Below are 22605 nucleotides of genomic sequence, written 5' to 3' on the forward strand. Positions count from 1 at the left end.
AAGATAAGTATGTCAGAAAACATTAAAATTTATCAGTAAACAGGGAAGAGTAAATTAATATTTCATGATAGTTTTTTTACTCATAAATTGGGAGTTATCATGCCCAGTGCTGGTGAGTAAACCTTAGTGTGTGTGTACATTCCTGTATTATTGGTAATATAAACTTATTAAAAGGACTTTGATACTACGTATCAAAAGCCTCAAAACTGTTCATGGCCTTTAGACCTATAATTCCACTTCATGAGTTCTATGTTAATGTGATAATCCTAAATTTTGAAAAAACTATATTCATAAAGATGTTTGTGGTAGTGTTATTTAAATCAAAATAAAATATCTTGAACATAGGATCTATTAGCTTCCTTAAAATGCATGCAAAATTCTCTACATGGATTTTTTTTCCAAAAGATTATAGGTTATAGCTTTATGAGATCATTAAAAGGGTCTTTGATCTTCAAAATATTAGGGACCATTGTTTTTAATTGTTGGTGCCAAATCACTCATGCCAATGTTACCCTTAAAAGTGGGTGTGGTAGAGAAAGGACTAGAAGGAAATATGGTAAATAAATGTTTTCGAGTAGTAGGAAGATAGGTATTTTTATTCTTCTTTTCACTTTTCTTTATTTTTCAGATATTTTGTAATGTGTGTGCACTACTTTTACAATGTTAATAAAAATGACAAAAATAAACTGTGAACTAGATGAGCTTACACTATGGAATCAAATAGCTCTCAGAAAAATATCTGTGAAAAAGTGAGAAGTTTTGGAAAGAATATGCAGTAGCCATAAAATAGTCAACCTTTTAAAATTGAACCCTGATCTTTATTTACTAACGTTTCTTCTCTCGTATCATGCCATCACTAAGCATAAGCCCGTGTTGTGAAAGGAGCCCAGCCTCCAGAGTAACACACACCTGGGTTCTCTCTGCACTTTGCCACTCTATTGTGTAGCTCGGGCACATTAACCTCTCTGAGCCTCAGTTTCTTCGTGGGGATTATAATGCTCAATTTTGCAGGTTATTGTGGGGATTAAATGAGATGATAAATATAAATGCCTAACACTTCCAGTAGCTATGATTGTTAGTGTTTTTGTGCATTTGTAACAGGGAGCATTATAGATGGTTACTGAAAATATGTGGAGAATTATATAAAAGGAAGAGCGCCTTCTATTTACTTACCACTTTTAAGTAACTTTATTGCTATCAATGTGACAAGGTTTGCCATAGAGGTGGAGTTTAAAATTTTTTTCTCATGCATTTATACTCTGCCTTTTTTTTCCAAAATTTTTGGGTTTTTTTATTATGCTCTTTTTCTAAAATTCTTCTTCTTTGTCTTGTCATGTATGTTTCCATAATCTTGTAAAAATTAAACACTTTTTCTTAAAGTATTTCTTTAGATGTGCTCACTTCTTTATTAGGAAAACAGAACTCTGAGTGTATGAATGTTTCCTATTGAAGATTTTGTCTGCCATGATTATACTGCATTTATTAACTAAAGTTAGGTTTTGAGGTTTAAAAAAAAATGTTAGTCCTAGTGAAATGTTTATTATATTTCTTAAAATAATTTTTGTTTTTTTGTGCCTTCAATTTTTTTCATTTCATTTTTTAGATAAATGCTATTTTGAAGTCACAAATAGTAACTTTTGGATATTTATATAAATATTTTTCAGAAACTAATGGAGCGAATTCAGAATCCTGAGTATTCAACGACTATGGATGTTGCCCCTGTCATTTTAGCTGCTCATCGTAACAACTATGAGATTCTTACAATGTTGTTAAAGCAGGATGTGTCCCTACCTAAGCCCCATGCAGTTGGCTGTGAATGCACATTGTGTTCTGCAAAAAACAAAAAGGACAGCCTCCGACATTCCAGGTTAGAAAATTAAGATTTAAATTAATATGTGTGATGCAGTAAGGTATTGTTCTTTCTACGTAGATTTTAAGAAATATGGAATTGGGGTGACTTATGAAAATCAAACTTCTAGCTCCTTTGCTTTATACAATGAATTCTGCATTTTAAAGAAATACTTACCAAATGATGAATAATTAGGAAAATTTTTCAAATTATGAATAAGGTTTATCTCATACTCCTGCTGGTGAGGGATGGGGTCACCATTTGCTTTTTGGAAGCAGAGTTTATTAATCTAAGAGAACTTCCAAGTAGTGGAAGGGGCGAAGATACCACTTCCTATTTTATTTATAGAGAAATAAAAACTATTATCTACCTAACTAAATATTCAACCTGTTATGCCTCTTTTTTCCCTTTCACACAGTATTTAAGTCATTTTCTCTTCCCATTCTCCCCAGTTGAAAATATTAAGAACAGTTGAGGAGTGAATGGACATGAAAGTACCAGGTTGAGCAAGATCATACACATGCATGTGGTATAAGCTGTAAGGTTCTGGGCTTGACTTGAGAATCTAATTTTCAGCATAAGCCTTTATGTAAATATTACCTGTAGAGTAATCAGATACAGTTGAAATAGTATCACGTATAGCATTTACTACAGAAAATGTAGTCTGGAAGTCCTAGGCAGTCTGCTGACAAACTTTTTTTAGTTACGGATTGTTGTACAGTATATGTGAAATTAGCTTTAAAGCTGCAAACCATCCACCCTCACTCATTCCTCACCTTAAGAACAGATCTTTGGTGGATCGACAGATAGTCTCAAATCCATACATTGAAAATGTCTCCTGGGAATTAATTTAATGTTTGTTTGCAGAGGTTGAACAAGAAATTTTTTCTATTTTGAATTTCCTTTTGCAATGAGATCCCTGTTTCTCTTTGATAAGATCTAGTTGATAGCTATGACTCTATCATTTAACTTTTTAGTTTTAAAATGACTAGTCTATAAAATGACAAGCAGAAATGATCTTTAAGGCTTTTTCTGATTTTAAAATCTTTTATTAATGTGAAATATAAATATTTTCCAAATAGTATACTTGTAAAATATGTGAGTGGTTGAAGCAGTTGGTTGGTGGGGTGGGTGGATTTGAGCTAGAGAGAATGCTTAACCTGGCTTGGTTTGAGAAGAGAAAAAAACTTGTTCTGAAAGCTTTTAGAGTAATAAGAATTAAAAAAGGAAAGACAATTTACAGAGAAAGTACAATGTGTGATTGTGGTTTATTTAGGGAACTGAAAATGGTTTGGTATATTTGTGGAAGACTTCGAGAGAGTTTGTTATTGATTGAGAAAACAGTTATAGCAAATGTCAAAGAGTTCTGACTAAAGTCATTTCCGGGAATTACTAAGTAGACAGAGGCTAATAAAATGAGTAAAAAGAGAAATTGGCAAAGGTTTCAGTGAAGTTGAAGAGCCACTGTACTGGCAATAAGGAACAGAGGCAATCTATTCATCAGATACTGATTTTTAAATTTTAGAGATGATGCACTTCCAGGTAATGGTAAGGTCAGGGGGCAATAATTTTAAATGGGGTCATTTAGAAAAATATTTTCAGTAATATTATTGCTGTAATTTGATTTCTGTCTCAATATTTGATGTGTTATGAAATTTCAAATAACTTTAAAAGAAGATATGAAATCTTTGTTATCTGTTAAAGGAAGGAAAAAGTTTTTTTGAATTGAAAAACACAAATTGGGAGAGAGAGCAAAGTAGTAGACTGCCAATTAAATTTAATTGCAGAAGTGCTTTGTTTAATCTGCGTTTTTAAAAAAAAATTTGAATTTGAATGCCTGTAAGCCCCATATACTCATCTTCACTTGTATTATTGAGTGAAGCAATTCAAAGCAACTGAATTTGTAAAAACTTGGTTAGGTATCCACGAAGAAAGTAAACTCTTGGCACTGAGAAAATCAGTGAACTATGAGGCTAAAGTAATGTTAGGAATATGCAATTCTTTTATTTAAAAGTATTTTAGTTATACAAGTAATATGTGAATAAATTCTTATTAAATCCTTGTAAAAATTCTAACTTTAATTTTGAGCAGAAGTCCTTTGACCAATCCCAATTCTCCTCTCCTCTCTAATAAAGCTAACCACTATAATGAGTTTGATGTTCTATATCTGCTCCTTAATAGCTAATATTGTTATTGGTTAGAAATGTGACTCTTCACCCCAGTGTTAGATTGGTAACTAGAGTCTCATCAGTGGCTGTCAGTTACATGTTTAATTCAGAAATTTCCTCTCCTGATTTCTGCCTATACAGATTCCATTCAAGTTTCCTTTCTTATTTCTTATTAATTTTGCCTATAATTACTCTTGACTCATCTACTTCAATTCTTCTTAATATTGTCTAAATATTTAGACTGAGCCATATGAAATTCCTGTTTTAAAAATACTTTGGACAAATGAAATTACATATTTCCATATCCTTCTTGATGTGGCTAAAATAAAAACCCCAGAAAATTACATAGAATATAATCACATAACTCCACAGTGCCCTCGTCCAAATTCTTTTTTTTTTCAATGTGGAGATTGATGATTTGTAGTAAATGTGTACAGCCATATGCCATCACCATAATCCAGTACTCCAACATTTCCACCACTGGAAAAACTTCTCTCATGCCCATTTATGTCAGTCCTCATCCCCATCCCTAGCTCCAGGTAACCACATATCTTTTTTCTGTCTGTAGTCTGTAGTTTTTTCTTTTCTAGAAATTTCATATAAGTGGAATCATAAAATATGTTAACTTATGTCTATAGTCTTTTTCACTTAGCATACTTTTTTTAAGGTTCATCCATAGTGTTGCACACATCAGTAGTTTGTTCCTTTTTATTATTGAGTAGTATGCCGTTATAAGGATTAACCTTTTCTTTATCCATTTATTAATTAATGGACATTTGAGTTGTTTCTAGTTTTTGGCAGAGAACATTCCCATACAAATCTTTGTGTAGACACATGTTTTTATTTTTGTTAAATAGATACCTAGGAGTGGAATTGCTGGGTTGTATACTAAGCATATGTTTGACTTTTGAAGTAACTGCTAAACTGTTTTTCAAAGTGGTTGTACTATTTTACATTCTCACCAGTAATGTATGTTGATTCTAATTCCTCCACATATTCACCAACACTTGATATTGTTTTTTTTTTTTTGATCTTGGCCATTTTAGCAGAAGTGTAGTAGTATCTCTTTGTGGTTTTAATTTGTATTTCCCTTATGCCTTATGATACCAATCATCTTATCATGTGTTTATTTGCCATTAATATATCCTCTTTAGTGAAGTATCTATTAAAAACATGCACTCATTTAAAAAAAAAGAGTTGTTGTTGGGAGGAGCTCAAGTTGTAGAGCTGCATGCTTAGCATGCATGAGGTCCTCAGTTCAATCCCCAGCACTTCCTCTAAAAATAAATAAATAAATAAACCTAAATACTCCCCCCAAAAAAGTGAAAAAGGAAGAAAGAAAGAAAGAAAGAAAGAAAGAAAGAAAGAAAGAAAGAAAGAAAGAAAGAAAGAAAGAAAGAAAGAAAGAAAAAAGAAATGATTAAAAAAAAAGTTGTTTGCCCTATTCTTATTGAGTTGGAAAAGTTTTTTGTATATTCTGGACACAAGTCCTTTATTAGATATATGTTTTGCAAATGATTTCTCCCAGTCTATAACTTATTTTTATTTTCTTTTTTGGGTCTTTTGAAGAGCAAAATATTTTAATTTTGATGAGATCCAATTTATCAGTTTTTCCTTTTGTGGATTCAGTTTTTGGTGTCATATCTATGAAATTCACATAACCCAAGATCAAAGATTTTCTCCTGTTTTCTTATAGAAATTTTAGTAAAGTTTTGTGTACGTTTGAGATAATGCTCCTTTTAAATTACTGTTTCTGCCTCGGGTCCTGAAGTATGTTACATTTTGTGTGTGCTCTGTAAGAGTGGATTCTCTATTTCCTCCAGCCCTCTCACTCTCCTGAAATTGAGCCTTGCTGGCCTTCAAAGCCAAACATTATGAGGGCTCATCCTCCCAGTGCAGGACCCTTGGGCTGGGGAGCCCAGTGTGGAGCTTGGACTTCTTGCTGCTTAGGGAGAACCTCTGCAATTGTAATTATCCTCCCGTTTGTGGGTCGCCCACCTGGGGGTGTGGGTCTTGGCTAGACCACATCTCCACCTCTCCTACTCATCTAGTTGTGGTTCCATCTTTATATCTTTAGTTGTAGAAGGGTCTTTTCTGCTAGTCTTCTGTTATTTCTCATCAATTGTTACTATATAAATAGTTGTAAGGGTTTTTGTGCCCAGGGAGGAGGTGAGCTCAGGGTCTTCCTACTCTGTCATGTCGGCCGCTCTTCAAGATTTCATCCTTTTTATGGCTGAGTAGTATCACATTGTGTGTATATATACCACATCTTTATCCCTGTCCATGATTTGGGCTAAGCTTACATTAATACACTTTGAGCCTGTAAGGGTTCTGCTATCTCCTTGAGCAGGCTGTGGTTAGTTGGGGAATGTTTTCAGAGTTGCAGCCATTTCTCAAGAGTTCCTTGCCTTTTTCTTTTTTATCAGACTTTCTGATGTTCTGCACATAATTTTTAAGTCAGCCAGAGATCTGTGGAGATCTTATATGAATCTTTGAATGTCTCTTCTCATTTCCAGAATCTCTCTGTTAAATTTCTGGTTGGTCTACTTTTTGCTTCAACTCAGATTGCAAGTTTGGTCTTACAAAACTGCAGATTTTCCTTGTTCATCTCTACTAAATCCAACCCTTTTTGCCAGTGGAGCTATAGGTTTTTGCCTCCCAACAAATTGATTTTTACTTCTTTGGCACAAAGGTACAGATTTACCAGCTTCGGTCTGGAAAACTGCAGTTCTCCTTGAATGAACTGGAGCAGAGGTGATGGTGGCAGCCTCAGGCAAGAAGACCACAGATTCTAGCCGTTCTTGCCTGAAGCTCTGAAAGTTTTCCAATCATTGATTCTTGATAGGTAATTTTCAGTGACTTGAAATGGTTAATTTTTAAAAATAATTTTGTCCATTTTTATGCATGTTTTTGTGTAGTGGAATCACTGACCTCTTCATATCTCACCCACCGTTACTTTTGATTGTGTTCTGAATACCAAAAATGATAGATTTTATAAAGCGAGGCTGCCTCATTATTTGTTCAAGTTACATCTAAATGCTTTCCATACAATGTCACTTTGTTACTCCAGCATAACTGGTTGCCACCATTACTAGCAGTCATGCTTCCTGTGCATTGTCACTAATCCATATTTTGAGACATGATAATGTAGGTCAATACAAAAGTCATTTTTAGAAACAATCTGATAAAATTGATTACTATAGAAAGTGGTTACTATAGACATGATAGAAACAGAAAGATAAGTTGATTAATTGTAAATATTTTTCTCAAGTTTTTGGACAGTTTTGGTGTAGGCAAATACTCCTTTGAAATCCTTAAAATATAAATGATTATACTTGTTTATAATCATAGAATATATGAGTAGCTAGATCATAACTAGATTTCACAAATATTGTTTTCTTAAAAATGCATTATATAGAATCTATTTTTATGTCTAAATATGATATGAAGCCTATCAGGTAAATAAGGTATAGTTCAATAAATTTGTTTAAATGAAAGTTTTAAATTTCCATACAGAAAAAACTCCATTGCAAACAAAGTAAAAAGACAACTGACTGGGAAAAAATATTTAAAACACTTTGACCAGACAGAAGGCTAATTTCTTTGATATATAAAGAGATCTTACAAATTGATGACTTAAAAAAGTCATCAGAAAAATAGGCTAATGAAAATGAACAAGTGGTTTATAGAAGAAGTATAAATGGATAGTAAACACAAAAGGATGCTTAAGCTTCTAAAGAAATTCAGAGTAATACGACTCTTAGAATTACATTTTTCACCTATTAAGGGTGGAAAAGTACTAATGAAAATGTGGGGAAAATGAGCTCTCCTTATTGTTAGTGCTTTGGAAACATCTATCAGAGTTTACAATATACATGCCATTTTATCCAGCAATTCTAAGTGTGCCATGCATATGTGAACTAACGAATAGTCATTGTTGCATTATTTATGGAAGTAAAAAATTAAAAGCAACCTAAATTTCCAGTAATGGAGATGCAATGTACCACCATCAAATGGAAACCATTCAGTTTTAGGAAATACTGAGATGACTCTATATGTAGTGATGTAGAAATAGTTGTCCCTTTACATAGCATGTCTGATTATGTTCGTGTGCTAATAGAAAACATCAGGAGAATATTCACAATTCTATGAAATGTGACTATCTTTGAGGATTAGAGTTGGTGGAAGGAGGAGAATTGGGAAGCATTATGTTTCTAAACTGCTTGCTTTTTTAAAAAAAGCATGCATGTATTACATTTATATTTAAAAGAAAAATATACATTATATAACATGTACCAAATTTATAAATTAAGAATTATATATTTGTAAGTGAAAGAGCTATAGCAAATATTCTCTAATTGGATTCCTACTTAGATATTGAATATGATCATTAATTTATAGAAAGTAAATGGAGTACTTTTCCATTAGCTAGAGATTAGGCATAAACCAGTGGTTTCATTCTTAAGATTTGAAACATCTTTCAAAAATAGCCTGGCTGAATGAGTCATGTGTTATATATATGTAGTATATTAAAGTAGACTTATAACTGGGGAAGGAAAAATTTGATAATCATCCACATCATAATTGAAATGTGTTAGTTATCAGCATATCTCATTTAAAATAATACTAGGTTCAGGAATAGAAAATTTTTAATTTAACTGAATTGAAGAATACAGTTTTGAATCTATGAAAAGATATCCTAAAACAATTTATTTAAAGGCAATAGATATGAAATTTGTTAATATTCTATCTCAAAATATTTAATTTTTAAGTTTTTTCTTCTTATATAGATTACCTTATAATAAATATATTATAGTTGTTTTATGTTCTTTTTTATAATATATAATTTTAAATTTGTGAAAATTATAGGTTAAAACTAGTAATCATATGTATATAACAAGTTTATTTTACATAATGGAATCAAATTTTATCACAGGTTTCGTCTTGATATATATCGCTGCTTGGCCAGTCCAGCTCTAATAATGTTAACAGAGGAGGATCCAATCCTGAGAGCATTTGAACTGAGTGCTGATTTGAAAGAACTAAGTCTTGTGGAGGTGGAATTCAGGTGGGAATGAATGGAAATTGTAAATTATATCTTTTTATTTTTTTCAGAATCTTTTCAACCCGAGTTTTTTCATAGGCCAGATCATCATGTCTGTTTATTTACATTTCATTCAGTATGATCAGACCTTGCTGCCACGTACTTGGGATTTTTCTTTTCCTTCAGTGGAATAGACCCTGGTGCTACTTAGGTCACTCTTTCCCCATCCGCGCTCTTCTGCTCTCCCATCGCCCTTAAATCCCTGCTTTGTTCAGCGTTGCCAGGGGCCTTCTAGGGCAGTGTGAAGAACAGTGGGAGTGGTAGCTTTAAGCAAGAGCAAATTTAGTTAAACCTGCTCTCTGTCCTACCTCCCCTCATTCCCAGATTCTGTAATCATCCTTGGAGTCTGATCCTTTATAACTTTGAGAAGCATAGAGTGCTTTCTGTACGTCACGTATGCTGCACACAGACACTGTCCCTTTTCACTGGTGAGAGAAACTTAATATGTAGACATAAAATTAAATTAAGAGCGATGAATACTCAGTCTGAGGTATTTTTCTGAAATGAAGAGTTAAGTGTGATTCTGGAACTTTGCATACTCAAAGAATCACTGATATCATTTTCCCTTAAAGAAGTAAGTTGCGGGGGGAGAAAAAGGCTTTGGAAAAAGCAGCCTATTAAACTACTGATTTAAACATTACAAAAAATTCTTAGAAAACTTCATTTAGTAGACTTAAGGAAAAACTTTGAGACTTTTCTCTCATGTTAAAGTATCCCTGGTGCCCTCCAAAGAAGGAGGAATTGATCAAGATTTCTCGCCAGTCCTTGCTGTGAGGTCTCCAGCAGGGGTTATACCTTGACTCACCTTTCCTTTCGTGTCCAGCTCATGTTGGAGCCCCATGTCTTGCATTGCACTCCCTCAGTGACTTGACTAGAACTAGATTGGAAAATTCAAATTTCTGCTTACTGGAAGGACAATAAGAAGCTTGCAGTCTTCTTTTGCCTTAACATCAGTACACTGTGTTCTTGATAGCTCCTAGTTCTGGAAGCTTCTGAAAAATACCTGTTTTGTAAGTATTCTAGTTTGCAACTACCATATTTTAATTTAATTTAATTTTAATTTTAATTCATTTAAACTTGTTACGAGATAAAGTATATACTTTGCTGAGCACATAAGACACGGTTAAAATGTAACTTGGTACTTGTAAATTTATTTGCACATGAGGCTATTAAAAATTATTCCTCATAAATATGAAGAAATATGAAATACCTTATAATCTCATAATTGGAGTTCTGAATTACCATATGAAACAGAATTCATTTAACTCCTTCCAGAAAGGATTTGAAAACAACTGCTATGATTGTATTGTAATCACAGGAAAATAAAGATAGATTTTGAAGTGATCATAGAATTCATTGACTTCAATCCCCTTATTTTCATAGGCAGGGAAAGTGATCTGTATAGGTTAGATGTCTTGCTGATATCATCATCTAATTAGGAACAGAATTTACATGGAAAGTAGGAGCGCTCACTTTGGCAGCACACATACTAAAATTGGATTCGCATGGCCCCTGTGCAAGGATGACATGCAAATTCTTAAAGCATTCCATGTATTTTTGTAAACTGACTATACTTCAAAAAATATATATATATACACACAACAAGCAAACAAACAAAAAAGAAAGTAGAAGCAGAGTTGTAACTAGAACATAGGACTCCTGGCTTCTGGTCTGCTGTATTTCCATGTAAACTATACAGCCTCTTATTAGTCTTCCAGTAATCTATTAGAGATTAAGCAAATTAGGCTGATAAAATGTAGTAATTTTGCCTTTGAATATAGTGGTCTGTCAACATTTATCTAAAGATGAGATATCTTCAGAGTAACATACACTTCTGATGGTTGTTCATATCTCCAATTAGATTCCTAGACTAAAAAGCAGGTAACACTTCGTTTGTTAAAGAAATCTAACTACTTATTCTTAGATAATTTTGGTTATGTAGCAAATGCAAACAATGGATGAGAAAAATGTTAGCCTCCAAGGAAAAGTTTTTAATTCTCTGAGTGGTAATCATATGCAGCCAGTTCACGGAAAACCGTTAATCAATAGGAAGTCTTCCTGTTTCCCCTTCCTTTCCCTTTAAAAAAAAAAAATACTGAATGAAAAGTTGTTTTCTGAAGTCTAACCCCCAACTGACATGTAATTATTTATTTCTAATTTTATTCTTAAGTTTTAACACTCAGTCGTAAGCTTAATATAATTGATAGTTTTTAAAAGTATTATCTACTAAAACTTCTTAGTTTCTCACAAGTTGATTTAGGCTTGCCTTTATTAAGCAGTTAAATCTTAAATTTCAAGGAATAGTGATTCTGAAAGAGAATTATTTACTAGGCGTGTTTTAGTATCTTTTTTTCTAACTTGAATTTTGTTCAAATGATCACTTTAAAAATGAAACAAAATACTGTTTTAATATTAGAAGTAGCATAAACATGTTGTAGACTATTATTTTAAGAACTTCTAGTTAAAAATTGTACAGTAATATTTCTGGATAGCATCAAAATATTATCTGTCATTTAGATAAATAATATAAAAGGAAGTTTTATACCAAACTCATAGAGAATAAAGACAAATGAGTTAAGTGAAGAACTGGTTGACAAATTATTACCAGAATTTCTAGGAATATCAGTATATATAAGAAAACATTGTGCTTATCTAAGATTATCAGTGTGAACACAGAGAATGTAACCATGTTACAGTTTTCCCCAAAGCTTTGGAGAATTTATGCACCAGTAGGTTTCTTTGACTGTCAGCACAAATGACTTCAGATTTTGTTTAGCACTATCAGAATTAAAATGTAACTGAGTAAAAAATTTTCTAGTGAAAACAGCTTAATTAGAAGATGGAAGTGACACTTCTAATAATAGACTGTTGCACTTTGCAGGAATGATTATGAAGAACTAGCCCGGCAATGTAAAATGTTTGCTAAAGATTTGCTTGCACAAGCCCGGAATTCACGCGAATTGGAAGTTATCCTAAACCATACATCTAGTGATGAGCCTCTTGACAAACGGGGATTACTAGAAGAAAGAATGAATTTAAGTCGTCTAAAACTCGCTATCAAATATAACCAAAAGGAGGTATGAGGTTTTCTGTGATATATTTAATTATTTCCCCCCAGTAGTCTAGTGGCTCATGAAGCAATACATGTAGGTTGAGATCCTACTTCTGCTTGATAGAAACTGTATCCTTGGGAAACTTAACTGAATCTGTCTGAGCTTTAGTTTTAAGAATTAATTAGGGGTATATATATTTAAAGAGTTTAGTACAATGAGTACCAGTATTAAGCAAGTACTCAATAAATGGTAGTTGCTATTATTTTTAGCAATATTAATTATTATAATAATATGGATGTGAATTTAATGTTTTTGCTAAACAGTGGCTAACAGGTAAAATATTGGGTAGTAAGTGTCTTCCTAATGAAGTTTCCATCTTGTGTTTTGTCTGTCATAGGTTTGTTCTATTGATCTGGTTATAAATAGCCCTTTCTATAGTAATAGTGCCTTTCTGTTTAAAAATAAAGTATCAGATATTATGTTTCTTATTCTTACCTGTTAATTCATTGTGAAACTCAAAGGTGGAGAGATGCATACTATAATAACTAAGTTGGATCTGGCTCTTCTGGCATCATCCCTTCCTGTTAAGGATAATACCTATTTCTACTCCCCATACACACACATACACATAATTCAGGAACTTGAAGAAGGAAGGTTTGCATTATTTATTTCACTTTTTGAGATAATTTATTAGACATAGTTATTTATATGTAGATAACAATGTTCAGTTAATAATAGAGGGTGTTGATAAAAGTATTTCTTCTAAGACCCATTACTTTTGTTATCAACATACATGTTAGAATAAAATTTGCTTATCAAATTTATATATACATATTTTTAATGTTTTTATTGAAGTACAGCCAGTTTACAATCTTGTGACAATTTCTGGTGTACAGCACGATACTTCAGTCACATAGGAACATACATTTGTTCTCATATTCTTCTTCACCATAGATTACTGCAAGATATTAAATATGGTTCCCTGTGCATACAGTATTAACTTGTTGTTTATCTATTTTATGTATATTAGTTAGTATCTGCAAATCTCGAATGGGCCCAAAATAATGGTAGAAGGCAAGATATAGGAGCTTTGATGCTAGGGGCAGAGTTTTCTATTAATCTTGGTGGATAGTTTGAGCGTCCCAATAGCTTTGTGACTCAGAAAATTGATATAGGAATTTTAAGATATTTAAGGTTATCTATATATTATATTTCTTATCCAGATCTCTGGCTTCAAATTCTATACTTTTTATAGTACTGCAAAGTTCTTGCTTCAGGTAAAACATTTATAAGAAAAAAAATTAAGTATAGGAATTTGCATCAGTGTAGCTATAAGATTATAAATCAAAAACATAACTATGTGGCTTAAAAGAGAAATACAATGCAAGAAAAAGAAAAAAAGGAAATACAATGTTTATCTGTATAAGTAGAAACAGAGAAAACAAGGACCCTAATGTAATTTTCCTCTAATATACATTTTGACTAGATCTTACTGACTAGATCTTCGGTTAATTTATTTCTGTGTTCTATAACCTAAAATAGACACGAAGTACTAGAAAATGGTAAAGTAAAGATATATCAAAATACAAAATCAACTCAAGTAATTGGGAAAAGACCTTTGAAGAAAAGTGGAAAGAACCAAGATTATCCTGTTTAGGGAAGAAAAAACTAAGAGAAAGTTTCCTAAATACACGTGTGTGTGTGTGTGTGTGTGTGTATGTGTGTGTATATGTATGTGTGTGTATATGTGTGTGTGTGTATAAAATATATATATATTATATATATTTTTTATATATATATATAATATATATTATATATATATTATATATATATTATATATATATATTAAAATATATATATATTATATATTTTATTTATATATATATATAAAATCCCTGAAGGACTCACAGGGGACAGTCAAATGTTCCGTTCTAAAAAAAAGATTAGACATAAGGAAACAAGAAGTAATAGAAGTAATAGTAATTTTTTAGTTGAAAGGAAAATACTCTGTAATTTTAAGGATGAATGAAAATGTAAATCAGTTTTTTAAAACAGATTTCTAAATATGATCAAAGGGGAAGATAATATTTTCCCAAATAGTTGGTAGACTTTGTTCAGGTAATCCATCCTTTATAACAGACTACCTTGATACTTAGTAGCATAAAAGAGGATTTCACAGTCATTTTGCCATAACTTCATGATCATCTTATTATGCTCATGGACTCTGTAGGTCAGGAATCAGGAAGGAGCCCAGCAAGGTTGATTTGTCTCTGCTTGACTATGTCAGGGGTCTCAGCTGGAGATGGCCCAAATGGCTGGGAGCTAACAGTCATCTGGAGGCTTCTTCACTCATACGTCTTGTGCCTGAGCAGCAGCTGAGGACTCCAACAGGGAGCTCTACATGGACTGGGTGCTCAGGTGGATGGGTCTCTTGAGGGTGGGCCTCCTGAGAACTCACGACTGGAACCATAGAGGGGCATGGCCATCGTGGTGGGTTGGCTGCAAGGAGATGGTCTGAGATGGCTTGAGGGCTGACCAGAGTGCTTACATGTAGCCTGGGCTTCCTCATAATATGGTGGCTTCAGGGTAGTAGAACTTTTTACGTGCCAGGTTTTGGCTCCAAGAGCACGATTTCTCAAACAAGGTGGAAGCTGAATGACCTTTTAAGACCTACCTTCAGAAGTCACTGAGCATCACTTCTTCCAGAATCTGTTGGTTAAAGTAACCAAAAGATTGTTGAATTGAAAAGTAGGAATATTGGTAGCCCATCTGTTGATGAGAAGAATATCAAAGAGTTTGTGTCTATATTTTAAAACCACCATAGACTTAGAACATTTCCAGCTGAAAATTTATTCTTCCAGTCACATATTTAACATTACCATTCATTACATCACCGTTATATGGAGGGATGGCAAGGGTAGCAGTCAGCCCTGAGACTGCTTTGATATTTGGGAGAAGGGTAAAACCACTAAGTTTGGGCTGCTACCAAACTGGGTGTTTGGTGGGAAGAAAAGCTTGTTTTCTCCTTGATATTTCCTCTTGAGGGATAAATTACGATTCCCTAAGAACCCTAGAATTTAAACAGAAGGATAAATAATGGAATAAGACTTGAGTTAACTGCCAAAAATAGGTATTAGTACATTAGGAAATTTCTTGATAAGCACAAAAAACAAAAAGAAAAACTCTGTCCAGTTTTTTTAAACTACGTTGTTGCATTCTATAAATTATATTCTATCTCAGGATAAATCATTTTAAAACAGAAGATTGATCCAATATTACTTAATATCTGAATGATACTATGACCACTTGTGCTTTAGTTTGGTGATTTCAAACCTGATTACACTACTGTGTCCAGAGTTATCAAAATCCTTAAGTTATACTCCACAGCATGAGCATTATATTGAGGAAATATTGTTCTGAATTTTATAAACTAAGAAGCTTTGTGAACTTTGGTAAATTAATTTCTGTACTTGAACTAGAATTTTCCTCCTGTTTGGGAATATTTTTCCTTTTCTTCTCACACGGAAGTCCACTTTAAGCAGATTTAAGAAATCCTCAGTGCCTTTGTGGCGCATAATACATCTGATGTTTAGACTTTAATTGTTTTGCTGTCTTAACATGTTGCTTTCTTATAACTGAAATGATTTAGTTTTTCTATTCTGAAGTCTCTTTCTATGGATTGTTTGTTAATTTTGAAATTTTATAAACATTATGAGTCTTTATAAATTAAGTGTTTCAAAATGACCAAGTAGGCTAGTAACAGTTACTAATACTTATATAGTGCATGCTATTACCAAGCACTATTCTAAGAGCTTTATATTTAATCCTCAAAGCAAGTGTATGATTAGATACTACTATTATCCCCATTTTATAGATGGGGAATTTGAGGCTTTGAAAGGTTTAAAAACTTGCTCAAGATCATTTAGTAAGTAAGTGGATTTAAATCCAGGTAGTCTGGCTCCAGAGTCTATGCTCTTAACTGCTACACTCTTCTATTACATGTAGGGGAAAAGAAAAACAACAACTATGTGGACTGTACAGAATTGATTTTAAACTGTTACTAAAGCTTTGAATATCAGTTAAATAAGGGTACTATCAGATCGTATTTACAGGTTATATTTTACTTTTCTCTCTGTGTGTGTGTGTTTCCTTTTCAGTTTGTCTCCCAGTCTAACTGCCAGCAGTTCCTGAACACCGTTTGGTTTGGGCAGATGTCAGGTTACCGACGTAAGCCTACCTGTAAGAAGATAATGACTGTTTTGACAGTTGGCATCTTTTGGCCAGTTTTGTCACTTTGTTATTTGATAGCTCCCAAATCTCAGTTTGGGAGGATCATTCACACACCTTTTATGAAATTTATTATTCATGGAGCATCGTATTTCACATTCCTGCTGTTACTCAACCTGTACTCTCTTGTCTATAATGAGGATAAGAAAAACACAATGGGGCCAGCCCTTGAAAGAATAGACTATCTTCTTATACTGTGGATTATTGGTAAGTATCAAGTTAGTTTGAAAGGTTCTGCCTTTATTTAGCCCATTAATTCTCCCTTGCTTGGTGGCATTATAAACTGCATTCAATCTGTAATTTTATACTATTGATACAGCAAGAATTTGAACACTTTCATCATCATTGAAGACTTAGCTAACTTTTTTTTAAAGATATGTATTCCTGAACTTGATGATAAGGAAGCAGATCTCTTATTTAATATTACTTAATTACATGGAAGTTAAAAATGCTCAGTTGCTAAGATTGTTTATGATTGTTAAAACAGAAAAACAAATTTTGCTGATGATTTCATTTGTTATGAGACTATGAGCCTTTTCTTGGATATTTTGAAATGTAATACATTTTATACTTGGTTACATTTTGAGAGTTAACTATTTTGTTTTATTATATCATTAATCTTACTTTTAAAAACCTGTGAACTTTTGTTGTTACACCTTACCTTATCTCCATTATAGAACCGTTACTTAAGTTTAAATTGAAGCATTCCCTGGTGACACAGCCTTTAAATCAGTTCTTCATAATGGCAGCCAGATCTCTTTAGAAATGACATTAAAAAAAGATACTTGTTTTCTGAAAATTGTTTTTTATAAGTATTACGCTATAATAAATATTTGAATGACCTTCTGCTGTTTTTACTACCCTTGCCCTTTTTTGGAGGGATGGGGGAAGGCAGGGAGTTGAGGTGTAATCACATAGTCTATTTATGGTCTTTTAATGATATCTCCTTTATTTCCCTCTGGATCGTCAACCTTATTTATAACCTCAGCATTTCCCACCATTTCTTCTTCTTTTTTTACTATTTGCTATAGAATAAAAAGAATATTGAAATTTAGTTTCTTCTGTGGTATGAAGCACTGATTGATTAATTTGTTCTTTATTGTTTTAGTTATTAAATAATTTAAGATGAGTTAATGTACAATGTTCACTGGTAGTTCTTCAGCTATAAAAATAATTTGTGTATTTGGGATTTTTATTTTTATTTGGAAATTAATTCACTTCAAGTACCTTGATTTTAAATCAAAGTTTTACTTTCAGCAGTACTCAATCCATGATGCATTAATGTTTAGAATTAGGTAGATAAGGTAAAAATAATACACATCTGAACTCTAGGTTGAAGAGAATTAAATAATTTCTCCTTGTTAATATTTTCCTCTTTCTGATGTTTCTGCTGTCTTATCTAAAATTTAATATTTTAATTTAGGAAATAATTTATACTTTATCATATTTGCTTCCAAGTTGCATTGCTGTAGATCTTTTCAGTGTGAAATTTGTTTATATTTTTCCTTGAGTAAGTTAGGCTGAAAGGAACCCCAAAAAAGCACTTTCCCCCTCTATTTATTTAAACTACCTTTGAGAGATTGTTATATATACCTTAGTTATAAGAAAGGAAATGTGTATTATTTATCTATAACCTATTATTTAAATAGTAGTAAGAAAGAATATTTTCTTTGTTTTTTAAATAAGATTCAGTTTACCCTAGTCTGTATAAGAATTAAAGTTTATATTTCTTAGTGAGTAAAAACTCATTGAAATCAGAGGATCATACCACTCTTGGCATAGCATAATATTGCTGTGTCATTGAATTTCATAACAAATGGTTAAACTATGGCTACTCAGCTACTCTTTTTTAATCACAATGGCCCTGTTTCCAATAACATTAGTGAACACACACACAGTATTATTAATTTTCTAACCATATTCTGTCTTGGTAGAAGAGTGCAGTGTGAATTAAGCCAGTAAAATTCCTGGAAGTGTTTTACTTTTCCCAGCACAGCTTCTGCTTTGAAACAATTAGATCTGAATAAACCTTGCCAACGATGTCTTCTGAACCTGTTATGTCGTTAGCACACTCTAGGCTTCCTGAAATACGTATGTCTGAACTTGCTCTAAGGAAGTATCTAAAAACCATTTGCCTACTTGTTTAAAGACACTCCTTGATTCAGTTTACAGTTTCATGCAGTGAGCATAGCGACTTTTGACTAATGATGAGTGACTTTTGTACGTGTGTTTCCTGTTCTTTTTCTTATCCCTCCAGAAAAAAAGTAGGGTTAAGTTATTAAAACAAAACAAAACAAAAAAACAAGGTAGGAAAAAAGAAAACAATGTGTTGATGAATCCATAGAGTATTAATGGTATCCTTTTACTTAATTTTTTTTTTACTGTTAAAATATAATAAGACAGCTATTATAAAAATGTGCATTTTGAAATGTTACATACCAATTTTGTCCAAGCGCAGGCAGAAATAGAGATAGCCCAACACTCATGGAGCTTATGGCCTAATTAAGGTTAAAAAAAAAAAAACCCCATAACTTGAGAATCACACAGATAAATTAAAAATCACAAGTGAGTTGAGTGCTGCTAAGTAAAGGTTCCGGGGTTCATATTTCTGCCTTTCTTGATCAAAAATCTTCTCCAATTCATGTTGTAATTTTTGTCAAGAGTTCCCCTTAGGTATAATATTGCCTTTTACAGAAAAAAACACTTTATTTCTGTTAAGCAACTTTCTTGGCTTAGTGTTTTAGTGTTACAGTGTTTGAGTTAATAACATATAGACTGTTTGATCTAACATTTTTGGATAGTTTTTATCTATACATTTTAAATAGAAGTTTAAATAGAATAGGATTTTTTAAAAAATGTTTTACCTGTCAGATCTGCAAATATTTAATTTTTTTACATAAAATATGGATATTGTATAATTAAGATGTTATAAACAGAGTTTTCCAAGAATACTTCATGTATTTCCCAAGGAAATTATTCTGCCTACTGGAATTATTCATCCTCTGGCTTAACTTGATCTTCACCCATATGTTATGTTGTAGCATCCTGTTCTTTTGGTCACTTTATTTATCCTTAAAAATATCTTAATGGAGGAATGTGTCATGAAATTATCCTGGATTATAATACTGCTCTCTGGTGCCCTTAGAAATATGTAACTATAGAGGAATTTCTGGCCAAAGGGGAAGGATTTTGTTTGTTTGGTTTTTATTTGTGTATTTGTATTCATTTAGCAAATTTTTTTGAGCACCCACTGTGTATCGGGCATTCTTTAGGACATTTAGGACATTGGTTAATAAAACAAAGATTCTTACCCTTGAAGAGTTTACGGAAAGTGGGAGGAAGATAGTCAGTTAATAGTAGACATAATAAGTAAACAATATCCATTATTTAAAAGGGGTGAATACTAAGGGAAAAGAAAGATAGAATAGAGTTGGGGGATTGGGAGTAGGGGCATGGGGTTTGCAGTTTTAAACAAGATGATCAGAGTAGGTGGTGAGCAAAGATGTGAAGTGAGGGTGTTAGCCAAACAGGTATCTGGGTGAGGAGGTTCTAGCCAAAGGGAAGAGCCAATGTAAAAGGCCCTAAGGCAGGAGTCTTCTGTGTTCAGAAAAGAGCAAGGAAGCAGGGAGGCCAGTGTGACTAAAGTAGTGGAAGGAAGGATTGATAGGGGAGGCCCGGGAGGAGAGGTGGTGTAGGGCCTTGTAGACCACTGTGAGGAATTTGATTTTGACTCTGAGTAAAGTGAGATATAAGGGAAAGGGCAGTGCCCACTCTGCACAGTCAGCAGCAGTGATCTTAGGTTCTCATTGACATTCACATTCACAGGACGCAATAGGCAGAAACCTGGCACCACGTTTCCTTAGCTTTCTAGAAGGATATTAGACAGGAAATAGAGCATATCAGCATGACAGCTTCAAATATATCTTTACTGGTGATTCTTACAAAAGACCCAGGCTGTTTCCCAGCCCCATGGTGGGCACAGTCAGTTGCATGAGATAAGGCCATGTTCACGGGTGTGCGCTACCCCAGCTACAGAAGCCTCAGATCAGTCAGGAACCGTATCTTATAAAGACTAAGCGTGTAGCTCCCAGTACAGGCACACTTAATCAAATTAAGAGAGACACTGCACAGAGAAGCTGAGGCCCGGGTTTCTCAGTATGTTTTTGATGTAGTCCTGGTTGTACATATTTTGAGGGTCTGTGAATCCACTGATTGTCCTCCGACTACAGATGCAGTTTTCCAGTCAGTGGTTGTTTTTATAACAATGTTGGATACAGCTGACCTTCCATATTTTTCTTAACAGACTACATTTCCAAGGAAACCACTTTAATAGAGGATAACATGAGGTTATGTTCCCCGGGGAAGGAGTTCTGTCTTGCATTTAATCCTTTCTGCTCTGGGAGTTACTACAAGGTTTTGAGGAGAGAAGTTTAACATTTGCATTTTAAAGGATTACTTTGATTGCTTTGTTGAGGATAGATTTTCAGGAGATCAGGGTAGAAGCAGGGAGACCAGATAAGCTATTTCAGTAATCCAGGCCAGAGAAATTCATGGCTTGAAGTTGATGTAGTGGTGAGAAAGTTTAGATACTAACTCTGTTTTGAAAGTAGCGCAAACAGAATTTGCCTTTGCATTGAATGTGTGGTTTAAAAGAATATCAGTCAAGGGTGATTCAAGGACATTTAGAGTAAGCAACTAGGATGGAGTTCAATCAACCAAGGTGGCGAAGTCTTCAAGTGTAGTGAATTTAGGGGCAGAGATTAGGACACGTTAGGACATCCAGTTGGAGATGTAGAGTAGCCAGGTACCTATGCAAGTTAAGTTTAGGAGAGAGGTTTAGAAATATTATTTATTATATAAATACAGATTGAGTGTAGAGATGAACATTTGAAAGTCTACCACATAGATGGTATTTAAAGCCATTAGACTAGACTGGGTTAATTCACTATAGGAGTGAGTGTAGACAGAGAAAAGAAAAGAATCGGTAACAGCCTTTGTAGGGGGTGTGTTTAACATCAGTTTATTTGTTTTAATGTACTTGTTTCACATCATTTATTAACATCCCTCTCTGGGAAATATATTGCCATATGAAGCTTAATGTTATTTTCTTCCAAATTTTGAGAATGTTTTACTAAGAAGTTATTTTTTCTTCTGTGTGAGACTATAGCTGACATGTTATTTAATATTTTGAGTTTTAAAGTATTTTTTAGTTTATTATTGAATTAAGAGAGCATTACCTGATTTTTTTCTCCCTTTTTTTAGGAATGATTTGGTCAGACATTAAAAGACTCTGGTATGAAGGGTTGGAAGACTTTTTAGAAGAATCTCGTAATCAACTCAGTTTTGTCATGAATTCACTTTATTTGGCAACCTTTGCCCTCAAAGTGGTTGCTCACAACAAGGTGACTATTAACTATGTCAACTGGAGACACAAGTGAATTTAGGAAAAACACCAAGATACTTAGCTATGTAACTCAGAATTACATTGGACCAAATCTGTGTCCGATGTGTTTTCATTATAAACCTACCCCTGTGCAAGGGAATAGTGCACATTGTTTCCTCCCTTTCTGATGGTTTAAAGGGTGTTGATAACCTTTAAATGTTGGTTACCTGTATATGCCAGGCGCCATGGTTGATACTTTGCTATACTTTATCTCATTTTATTCTCACAGGGATTCTATGAGACAGATGTCCTTATACCCATTTTGCAAATAAGGAAAAGGAAGCTCAGAGATAATAAATAACTTGTCCAAGACCACACAGTAAGAAACCAAGACTGGATTTAAATCCAGGTCTGTCTAGGCATTTTCTTTCTACCAGATGCCGATTCCTTATATCTGAGCTAGGTTCATTTACCTCATTAACCTATATATACTTAAAATGAGAACACAAAGTTACTTAAATTGATTAGTGTTAGATATCTTTATATTTGCCAGAAAAAGTCTATCTGAATGGAACTCATTATATAGTATTTTACACATTCCAAATCATGACTGTTATCTTCCACAGCTTAAAAAGTGATGTAAATTGAATTATTTTTTTCTGATGCCTGTTGTTTTAAATTTAAAATCTGACAAAAATCTAACCTTATAGACATCGTATAATTTTACTTTTGTAATGATTTATAAAAGCCCAGAAAAAGTA

At 33.2% G+C, this 22605-nt stretch overlaps 1 protein-coding gene and 1 pseudogene across 7 annotated transcripts in view; both read left to right on the top strand.

Moving 5' to 3' along the window:
- TRPC1 (transient receptor potential cation channel subfamily C member 1) overlaps positions 1-22605 on the top strand; it is a 60045-nt gene that overhangs the window by 19732 nt on the left and 17708 nt on the right. For 6 of the 7 annotated variants that reach the window (XM_006202773.4, XM_006202774.4, XM_072958623.1 and 3 more), the window contains 5 exons: positions 1665-1867; positions 8954-9085; positions 12003-12198; positions 16332-16668; positions 21724-21863. In XM_006202773.4, coding sequence (XP_006202835.2) covers positions 1665-1867; positions 8954-9085; positions 12003-12198; positions 16332-16668; positions 21724-21863 — 1008 coding nt within the window. Of the gene's footprint in view, positions 1-1664; positions 1868-8953; positions 9086-12002; positions 12199-16331; positions 16669-21723; positions 21864-22142; positions 22254-22605 lie in introns of those variants that run through there. The other variant, XM_072958631.1, reaches the window with a different exon arrangement.
- LOC116281558 (U6 spliceosomal RNA) lies at positions 10587-10678 on the top strand (annotated as a pseudogene).

This window comes from Vicugna pacos, chromosome 1, assembly GCF_048564905.1.
Source record: "Vicugna pacos chromosome 1, VicPac4, whole genome shotgun sequence".
Classification (NCBI taxonomy): Eukaryota; Metazoa; Chordata; class Mammalia; order Artiodactyla; family Camelidae; genus Vicugna; species Vicugna pacos.